The sequence below is a fragment of the Bidens hawaiensis genome, unplaced genomic scaffold (assembly GCF_021521415.1).
Source record: "Bidens hawaiensis isolate Kalapana, Puna unplaced genomic scaffold, B.hawaiensis_p1.1 tig00001179_1, whole genome shotgun sequence".
Lineage (NCBI taxonomy): Eukaryota > Viridiplantae > Streptophyta > Magnoliopsida > Asterales > Asteraceae > Bidens > Bidens hawaiensis.
Window position 1 is genome coordinate 178,090 of NW_027491068.1, and position 10,903 is coordinate 188,992.

Sequence of the window (10,903 nt, forward strand, 5' to 3'; positions counted from 1 at the left end):
TGCCTGCGTCAAGGAGTTCCTTGACTTGGGTTCTACACGCGTTAGTTTGTTCTGGCCCCATTACTCTGCGCTTTTGTACGACTGGCGTAACAGCCGGATCGCACTTGAGCTTATGCTCTGCCTTACTTCGGGGTACACCAGTCATGTCAGCTGGTGTCCACGCGAAGATGTCAGCGTTTTTCTATAGTAAGCGTTTGAGTAAGGTGCGTGTGGCATCAACAACTGTTGGGCCAATGGTAACGGCCTGGTCAGGGTATTTGCCGTTGAAGGCCCAATTTTCCGGTTCGGTGATGGTTGGTTTAGCCATCTTTGGTTTGGGTTTAGATGAGACAGATGCGAGGCATACCTGGGGAATGCCGGTGATCATCGCTACACCCTCAGCTGTTGGCCATCCCATCATGCCATGGACTGAAGATACTACGGCGTTGAATCTTGCCATCCCGTCTCTTCCGAAGAGAATGTCGTATGTGTGGTGTGGCTTCCTCATCACGACAAAATCCACGTCTTCTGTGCGTGAGTGATTCCCGTCCGTAAGAGTGACAGGGAAAGATAGGATACCCAGGGGGGTGTTTGTGCTGCCGTCGAACCCTTCCATCGAGGCGTAGATCGTTTCCAGGCGTTCCTTGTCTTCGTCATCTAGCTTGTCGAAGAACTGCCTGTACATCACCGTTGACGAGGCGCCGTTGTCAGCAAGAGTGCGAGAAGTGATGTAGTGCCCCAGCTGGCTTTTGATGACGATAGGGCCTTCTTTGCTGGGTCCTCCTTGCACTCGCGGGAAGCGCACCTCAGCTTCCTTCCACACGCATGGTTCTGTCCCTCGCCTTTTTCTTCCTCTGATGTTGCCATGAACCATGTTGATGCTGATGTCAACGGGCTTTCGTCCGTTGCCTCTGTACCGGTTATCATTCCTTCCTCCCTTCTTGATTGATGCCACAAGGTGTGCAAGTCTTCCATCCTTGACGAATGTTTCAACAATATCCTTCAAGGATGTACACTCCTCCGTACTATGACCTTTTGTCCCGTGGAAGTCACAGGATTTGCTTTGATCCGCATTAGGTCGCTGCCGGATCATTGGAGCTTTTGGCCATGGTAGTTTTTCGGTGGCAAATATCTCCGTGACGCTTTTGGTGAGTGGCGTCCACCGGTGTTTTCGGCTTGAAGGGTGTGTGTTATCTCTTCCGCCAACAAGAGGGTGAGAGCTGGATGAGGTGTCAAAGTTTACCCTTGACTGCCAAATACCTAGCTTCCTCTTTTTGTTCTGCCGGGCGATCCGAACATTGTTTTCTCTAGTCCTTTGCGTGTAGAGGTGTGTACTCTGGGGAAGATCTCTTCCCAGTTGCTTCTCCGTCTCGGCAAAGCGCTTGGCCGCCGTCATGATGGCATCCCATGTGGATGGCATGCCGTCCTTACCCGTTAATGTGCGGATAAGCTCTGGGTATTCGGCACCCTGGATGAAAGCGGCGCGAACAAGATCTTCACTTATGTTGCCCAGACTCAGCTTTTTGGAGTTGAAGCGAGTGATGAAGTCTAGTAAAGATTCATCCTCCTCTCTGACGCAGTTGAGGATCGTCCACTGTTCTTCAGTATATTTCCTCTGTTGGCTGAAGTGTTGGCTGAACTTGTTCTGAAAGTCTGCCCAATCATAGATGTGGTGGACCGATAAACGATCGAACCATGCCCTGGCCGCTCTAACCAGAGTCATCTGGAACATATAACACCACGTGGGTTCCGTCCAGTTACTGACGGTTGCCCCCGCAATGAATCTGTTCAAGTGGTCGTCTGGGTCGGATAGACCATCATAAGTGCCGATGTTGGACATTTGTTTGGCACTTCTCGGGGCGATTGCTTCCGCAATGTCCCTTGCAAACTTGGACTTTCCTGCATTTGCAGCAGTTGGTCTAAAGGTTTTGGAGAAGTCACGTGGGTTTCTCCCCGCGTTCGTTGGTTTAAAGGTTTCTCCAAAATTCCTTGTCGGTTGGAAGTCCGTTTCCTTACGCTTCCCTTTTGCCTTATGGCGAGGGTTTGCGTCAGTATCGGATTCTTCCCGCTCATCGTCCGAGTACTCGCACTCACTGTTCATGTTGAGATGTTGGCGAGTACTGCCGAATTCGTCAGCCTTTTGAAGTGAACGCAAGCGTTCATCCAACTCAGCTTGGAACTCTTTCTGACGTGCTTCGGCCCACGCCTTAACTTGATCGAGTGTTTGGCGAGGGACACTCGTCCGTTTCTCCAACTGGGCATCAGTGAACCCCAGTGAAATATTGTTTACTGCACTTGTCCCGGCTTGGGTAACCGGGGTAGTGTTCGTAAAATTTGTATAACCGCCGGTGTTCCCCCCAGTTGCTGGGGTTGTGGTTACCGGGGTTTCTTGGTCACTTACTGGCTTTGGGACCGGAGTAACGTTAACCATTTCTTCAGAAATTTTGAAAAAACTAAGAATTAGTTCTAGCTTTTATGCACGGATGGCGCCAATGAAGAAACACTAATCGACCCCGGGTAGATTACGGATAATCTGGGGGTTAAATAGATGTTTCCCACGAGGATGAGGTCCAGCAAAGAAACTTGTTCTTCAGGTGACATGCAAAACAGACACCGTAAGCTCGTCACTGAGAAGGGGGGGTTCCTCCTTGTGACCACCCTCCGGCGTGAGAATCAGACTAGATTGCTCTGAATATAAGTGTATATTAAGAGATTGCTAGAGAAGATAAGATAATGAGATATCGGATGATGTCCTTACCATTCCAAGGTGTTGGAGTATTTATAGCCGAAGGTAGGTTTCCAAGAAGGTACAGCCGGCTGAATAGTATTCCTGTTCTACCAACAGTGGGCTACGCACAAGCCATGCTGGTTGGTGGATAGGCTGCGGCCGATAGTGACAAGGCCGGCTGTATACTGTTCCTTTACTGCCGGCTATGCACTGTTCCACCAACTGTAGGCTCTGATCATGTGTAACTTTTTAATTTTTTATATGTAACTTTTCTAGTGTAGGAATGTTGATATAGGAGGTGTGGTGATCTAATGTTCTTGCTTTTGGTTTTTGTAATGCATGTATGTTTATACTAACGAAATAGACTCCAAAACCTTATGGTGTGCCTTTTTCTTTTTGATTTTCTATTCTTTATATTAGGGGAAAAATCCGGGCATGTAGCATATTGGTTTCGAATAGTGTAGGAGTACGGTAGATTTGTTGTCGAATGCTGGGTTTCGTAGGCTTTGTTAGTTTGTTTGAGTCAGTTTATTAATTCAAATCAAAAGAGTCAGTTTATTAATTCAAATCAAAAGAGGAGACGGGTCTAAGCCCAACCCAGTTGAGATTTTTGTTCAATAATTTACAAACCCTAGTTTTCTCCCGATCCTTTTTTGGCCATTTTTTTTTGTTTCCACATGAATTAATTCATATTCATGTGTTAATCATTTGAAAAAAAATATTTAAAGTGTCAAGAAAATTTTGTATTATTTCTTTTTTAATTTAAGGCAGTTCACTTAAAAGAAACATTATCCTTGAATGAGTTCGAAGTTTGGTTGCGTATGATTTTTCAGGTTCTGAAGAATAAAATATTGTAACGAGTAGGCGTAACTTTGAATATTATTATTGAAACGAGTAGGCGTAACTTTGAAAATAATTTTTTTAAGTTATTGTAGTTTTATTATTATTTTAACAATAAAAAATAAAAATAAATATGTTTAGTATTTTTGTATTTTCAAAAATAAATCAAAACGGGAAAAACTAGGACAAAATGAGATGTCACTGACGTTTGGGGAAAAGTAGGAAGAAATTAGGAAAAAACGGAAAAAACTGATGTAGCATGTGTGATAAAATGGGGGAAATCGGAAATACTCCATCTCCTCTAATGCATGTGAATTAAAAAGAACTGCGTATAATTGTGTTTGTCTCAAACGTAGTATCTAATTAACAAAACTAATGGTAAGGTTCAAATTACATTAAATGATGTTACTCAGCCTAAACGACTCTACTCGTGTCACTCTACTAGTTTGATTAAATGCACTTGATTACAGACTATTGGATTAACCGAAGATAATGTCGATCAACAATTATTAACTCATGTCACTTTACAATCTTGATTACATAAATATAATGTTGTTTGATGATTGATGAATATTAGGCTTTAAATGACTTAACATTCTCCACACTACAAAGATAAAGCTTGGTTGTAAATTGTAATCAGTTTTTGTCCAAAAGAAAAGGAAAAACTTAAGGGATGGATCGATGGATGGAGGGTAAATAATCGGTTTACTAGAAGCGTATACCAACATATTTTGCCAAGGAACACTCATACTAGATGATTGTTTTGCGGAATTTGCGCCTTCCCCCTTTAGTTCTATTACAACCAAGCCATGTATGATGCGAATGCTGTATCATATGTTGATACTTAGAAACCTTTATCACTTGGTTGAGAGCATTCACCAATATAATTAGGCCAAAGGCCTTCTGGAATTAATTGCTCCTGGAACAGTATATCAAACAGGAACATGTTGATAACAATCTAAGTCTTTCTAAATATATTTAATGTTACCCATGAATTAAAACAAGAACAAAAATTGGAAGACCAGAACAAGTCCTTTGGGAGAAAAATAAATAATAAAGGGGACATAACATGTATTGAACTTTGAAAAAGTCAAGAATAAAAAAATGCACCCTTAAAGTTAAAGTTGTTGATAGTGGCAATAATTAATTAAGAAAAACAAGTGGCAACTAATATCAAAGAAAAAATAGTTAATTTAACTAACACGTTTACTTAGTCTTCAATTAAGTCAATAATTAGCCTAACCACATGAGTCAAGTCTTTTAGATATTTAAATAAAATATTATTTTGACCTGCTCCATTTCCAGTTTTTCACAACGAAATGACTTTGTTGAAACATGGGGGCCAAGCTAGTAAATCATGTGTCACATTCGGTTCATATCTGTTGGAGTACCGAGTATGTGTTTGAGAGTGAGTATTTATGTGTGCATTTGTGTATTATAGCTAGAGGGGTAGTTTAGTCCTTTTTTATATTTGTTTGTCACAAACTGTTTTGTGTTCCTCCCTAAGAAGTCACCATGGTATATTCTTTTTGCTTCTTATATGTTGAGGAGCCTTTTTGTTATCATAATGAAAACACCTGTTACGCACAATTCTCTTAACATGTTCGGTATGGATATCTATTGTTAAGTCTTGGGTTTGTGAGATGTCTATTTGTTGTCTTATGTGGTTTTAAAATACTTGTTGGAATGCTCATTACTCAACATCCGATGTTAACTTCATCTAAAACACCGACTTAAAATATCCAATTCTCAATTATATGTATAATATCATCAAGTTTGTAACAACTTTAGCATTCTATTTACAATATTTATAAAATTATATATTTATTAGGTTGGGTAAACAGATTTGATAAGTAGTTTTGTGTTATCTAATACTCTAGTACAATACATGTCTTATATCCATGAAAAATTATAAAACTAATCACATATTTAGTCATAAAACTAGGGTTCTTTTTACTATTCTTAATTCAAATGTGATAGTGGTGTTAATTAAAAAATACGAGTATGAGAAGTAATAGCATTTTAAAATCCATAAAAAGGGTTGGTGTAATTATTTGATATTTTCATATTTTGGCTGTCATTAGGTGGGAGACGGCAATTTCCAATTTTCCACTCTTCCCCTGTCCAATTCTTTAATCCTTTTTTATGCATGTCTATCCATAGTTACAATATTTAATCAAAACTCCTCCTATTTTGACCCTTAAACACATCACATGTAACATGCTATTCTAGATTATGATAGTGTATCCTTACAACTAACATAACTCTATACCAAGTCCAAGATAATCTTGAGTTTTTAACCCAATTACAGTAGTGACACTATATCAAGATAGTGTTTCCCAGTCATCAACAAAGTGATGAATATTTTTCTAACTAATCACTATAACAACCTCTAGTGATGCCCTATAATACTACAAGATCGAATAATTGATGTTGTAGCTCTTCTTTTTAGTCTTTTTTATCTTGATATCTTCTTTAATTTGATGCTAGAATCAAGAGAAAGATTATGTATATGTGTGTATGTGTTTTACTAGAGCAAAGGGGTAAGTTCAAAGTGTGGAATGAGTTTGGTATATAAAGACAGGGTTGAACACAAGTGACAACTTTAGGTCAATTACATGGCAGTTTCCACGGTCACTTGCATAAACATTTTGTAATTTATGTTTTAAACGTTGTGAAGTATCTTTTTCATCTTTCTTCACTTTATTTGCAGAGGAATCTCATGCCTAAACATACTTAGTCTTTGACCTTGCAACATCTTTCAAGGATTAACACCCAAATGGTTTAGTTTCTTTATAGTTTATATAACCCAAATCACCACACACTCCTTTGTTTTGCCACCATATTTACATCAAAGTTAGGTATTCTATATGTACGATTTGAATGGAAGACATTCCCTATTTGATCAATTATCTTTAATTTTTATTTATTTTCTTGATTAAATTCACTATATCCAATCGGCTTGTATGTTTCTAATATAATATGGTAATGTTATGTAATGATTATGGCTTTATGTAATATGATCTCGTAATGTTATTGCTAGTTTAGGATGATTATGTACCACTTTGGATGGTTAAAATGTAAATGTTTATTTGAGTTTTATTATTTTTTAGTTCTAGAGGGAAAAATAGACGAAGGGACTCAAACTGCATACTTGAATACCATAGGGACATAATTGGACAACATAAATGGCATAAAAGTTTTTTTAGATTTTTGGACTGAAAATGGACGGGGATACTTCCACACCCAAATGACATGAACACAATATGTAATAAACACGAGAATAAGAAATAACTTTTTTAAATAAATAAAATAATTGGGATGATGAATCACTATTGTGCTCTAGGGGTAGTGTCACATTTGGTGAATCATAACAATAACAATAAAGGATTTGAGCTGATCTTGTGAGGTTATCAGTTTCCGTTCGGGTTTCGTCCCATCATGTGTTACGCCAGATAGTTATGCTCTTTTGATGCACAACTTTAAATTCAACATGGAAACGACACTTCGATTTAAAAAGTACAACTAAGGTGCTGTTTGTTATTGAAGACAAAAAATGTCTACAATCTGATTTCATCTGATTTAATGTCTGTAACTGAAGATGTGGTCTAAAGGTCTGCAATCTGAAAATATAATACTGTTTGTTTTATAAACTGGATATCGTCTGCATAAACTGGAAATTAGTTACCTATCATATATATATTACAATAGATAAAATTCATTTAACGTTTGTAGACGTCTAAAATAATTGGTAGTGGTGTACGAACTATGAAAGTGGGTGGTGGTAGACTATTGTGGTAGGCGGTGAACGGTGGGTGGTGGTGATGGACGGTTGTGGTGGTGGGTGGTGGACGGTGATGGTGGCCGAGAATGGGTGGTGGTGGATGGTTTGTGGCGGGTGGTGGTGGCGGCTGACGACGGGTGGTAGTGGTGGTGGATGGTGGCGGGTGGTGGTGGCGGGTGGTGGTGGCGACGGATGGTGGGTGGTGGTGGTGGATGATGGTGGTAGTGGACGGTGGTTGTGGCCGATGGGGTGGTGGCGGTGATGGACGGTGGTGGTGGTGGGTGGTGGACGGTGGTGGAGGCGGCGACGGACGGTGGGTGGTGGTGGTGGACGATTGTGGTTGGTGGTGGTGGCGGCGGATGGTGGGTGGTGATGGTGTTGGACATTGGGTGTTGATATGATGTTAAGAAGTATGAAGAAGTGTGAAGATGATAATATTAGCTTATTTTTTAAGACCATAAAAACAGTTTTCAGATTTTTTTTTAAATAAACAGTCTTCAAAAACTTATGTTTACACGCCCGCAGACATGAGACCTTATAAACAAAAACAAACACAACCTAACTTATAATATTATATACTATAGACCTACGGTGACGGAAATAAGATATTTTAAAAGTGGTAATATTTTATTATATATGTAAAGTAGTACAGAAAAGAAGTCGACTATTAGGGTATAGATCACGTGGTAAATAAAAATATAGATATATTATTAATATTACAGGGGGACAAGGTAGGTTCCTGCAAGTTGCCAACAACGTGATTCCTGCTTCTATTTCTATATATGTTATGTTATGTTACATTTACGTATATTTAACTTCCAACTTTATCCTTCTCTTTAAAATATATCATACCATGTCTTCTTCATCGGAAATCCAGGACTCCACTAGTTTTTCCGGCCAAAACATGCCGGTCAACTCCACCTTTACTCAGACATGTAATCTTTTCTCCCAGTACTTGAAGCAAAACTCCACTTTCCCGGATCTAACCCTTGGTAAGTTTTTTACTTTCTTAGTTAATTGAATTATTCAATTCATTTTGGTTCTTGATGATGTCTTATGGAGGTAAATATTGAATTAGCTAGGGGTGTGTGCGATTCGGTTTGGGTCAGTTTTGGGCTATAAACGGAACGTCAGTTTGCGAATTTTTGAGTTTTGAAAACTGGTTTGTTTATTCAGTTTTATGTTTGGGTTCAGTTTTTTCAATTTTGTCAAATGAGCTTGAAAATTTTGGTTAGAAAAAAAGTCGTTTTTTAATTAATAAGTAATTGATTATTATATATTTGGAATAAATAATTTGAGTTATATTCGTTGGCCCGACTTTATTATGGAGGTAAATATTGAATTGGGGTGTGCATAGTTCGGTTTTGGGCTGTAAACCAACCGAACTTTCGGTTTTTGAAATTTTTAAAACCGTTTAGTTTATTCAGTTTTCTGTTTGGGTTCGGTTTTTTCAATTTTGTCATCTGAGCTTGGAAATTTTGGTTTGAAAAAATAATCAATTTTTAATCAATAAATAATTGATCATTATACATTTGAAATAAAATATTTGATTTATATTCGGTTGGCCCGATTTTATTATATCAGTTTTTAAAAAATATAAAAATCAAACCGTCAACTTTTTGTTTTAGATCATTTTTTTTTTCAGTTTCATACATACCCATAAAAAATGGCTTTAATCTGTTCAGGTAGAAGGGTCTCACCAGCTGCCACCATGAATCTGTTCCCAGTGGTCGAAACTCCACGTGCGCAGAAGCAGCAAGATCAGTCGAGAACGATGACTATATTCTACAACGGTCAGGTTGTCGTGTTTGGTGATTTAGCTCCTGAGAAGGTTAAGGAAATCATGACATTAGCTGAGCAAGGGGCTGCACAGAAAGCCTCAAAACCAGCAGAACCTTCCAAGAATATTGTTGTGTCAGGTTCTGGTAATTAACAAAATCTCTGTTTCAAATTGGTACAAAGTAACTTAATTATGATTATAATTTGAAAACAACTGATTGTTTTTTTTTTTTATGTTTTTTACAGGTCTTCCTATTGCTAGAAGAAATTCCATTGCTAGATTCTTTGAGAAGAGAAAAGATAGGTAATTAAATTCGATTCGGTTTTCGACCCAAATTTCTTTTTTACCTTTTATTAATGTTTAATAATATTATTGTTACCCGATTAGTTCGAGTAAAATGAAATTGAGCAAAAGGTGTACTTGTATTACGCTAAATGACAAAACTTAAATAAACGTTATTTGATATTTGTTTTATTTGTTAAGAGCCAAATTCAGATTTCTGAAACTGAAAACCAAATTTGTAATTTGTTCGGTTTAGTCGTTTGATGCTAAGTAATGAACAACCATGATAGTTTGGTTTGTAAGATTCTAACGGATTTGTGAAATTATGACAGAATCTCTGCTCGAGCGCCGTACCAAGCTAAGGTTGTTTCAAAGCAAGATGACAACAAGACATGGTTGGGACTAGGTGCACAATCTTAATGATCGATGAAGCATATTTTATATATTTAGGATGGTGTAATTTATAGTTATGTTCGTACGGATGGATGGCGGGGATTACTTGTAGAACATGTAACCTGTTTTTACGTCTTCCTTATTCCGAGAGATGTTTTGTAATGGATCTGCTACATGTGATATGTATGGTATATTATTATTATTATTCTTGTAAAGCTGATTGTTTAGTTAGTTTATACGAATTATATACATTATAAAAACTGAGTTGGCTGGCTCGTGTAACTTTAAACTCTAGTCTAAAGTTCAATTTGTCTCCACTTGAATTTGACTAGTAACCAACCTTTCATCCAACCAAGGAGTCATATTTATTGATATCGTTGTCCAAGTGACTCAAAAGAAGTATAATTTGATCTTGGTTCCTTTTATTTCTTTTGGCGTAATTGATACTTGAATCCACTATTTTTTAAGTAAATATCAAAGTTCTTAAACAACTATAAGTAAAATTCTAAAGGTTTGTTTTTAATAACTTATTCTTTTAATTTTTGGGTTAAAACCATGAATGACAGTTATATCCTGTGACGGGTTTGGATTGAATGGTTGAATTGCTCTACCCTAACACGAGCCACATATTTATTTGTGTTGGACATGCTTAAATTGTGTTATGTTTCGGGCAATTTTACTTGCTAAGACTAGCAGCGCTTATGCTAACCGGTATACACCGGTGAAGACTAGGGAATGATCCTACGTGGCAATGCCCCCTTCCACTCTTCATGTCACGTGTGACATGAGCTGGCGGACCACGGTATGACATTCGTCATTTTCTATTTGATTCATATTTGTACATTTACGGTAAACCCGACCCGTTTTGTGTTTTAGATCCTTTGATATTAATCAAATAGTGTATTTTATGTTATAATCATGTCTCATACTCGTCGTGTTGTTTTAATATCTTTAACGGTGTTTAAATTCGCTTATTTTATGCTCGAAACCAACACAAACCAAAGTACAAGGACCATTTTTACCAAAACCAAACTTTCCCCAACCTCTAAATCAGATTTTATTTAATTAATTATTTTATTTATTTAATTTATTCAATTAATTTATTTTAAAAACCAAC

General features: G+C 37.7%; 1 protein-coding gene across 1 annotated transcript; it reads left to right on the forward strand.

The window, feature by feature from the left end:
* The first annotated feature begins 8,129 nt into the window (after positions 1 to 8,129).
* Positions 8,130 to 9,851, forward strand: LOC143562273 (protein TIFY 10A-like). The gene is made up of 4 exons (XM_077050127.1): positions 8,130 to 8,323; positions 9,017 to 9,256; positions 9,357 to 9,414; positions 9,726 to 9,851. The coding sequence occupies exons 1-4, from the start codon at positions 8,185 to 8,187 to the stop codon at positions 9,811 to 9,813; spliced, it is 525 nt and encodes a 174-aa protein (XP_076906242.1). The 5' UTR covers positions 8,130 to 8,184; the 3' UTR covers positions 9,814 to 9,851.
* Positions 9,852 to 10,903: the final 1,052 nt, after the last annotated feature.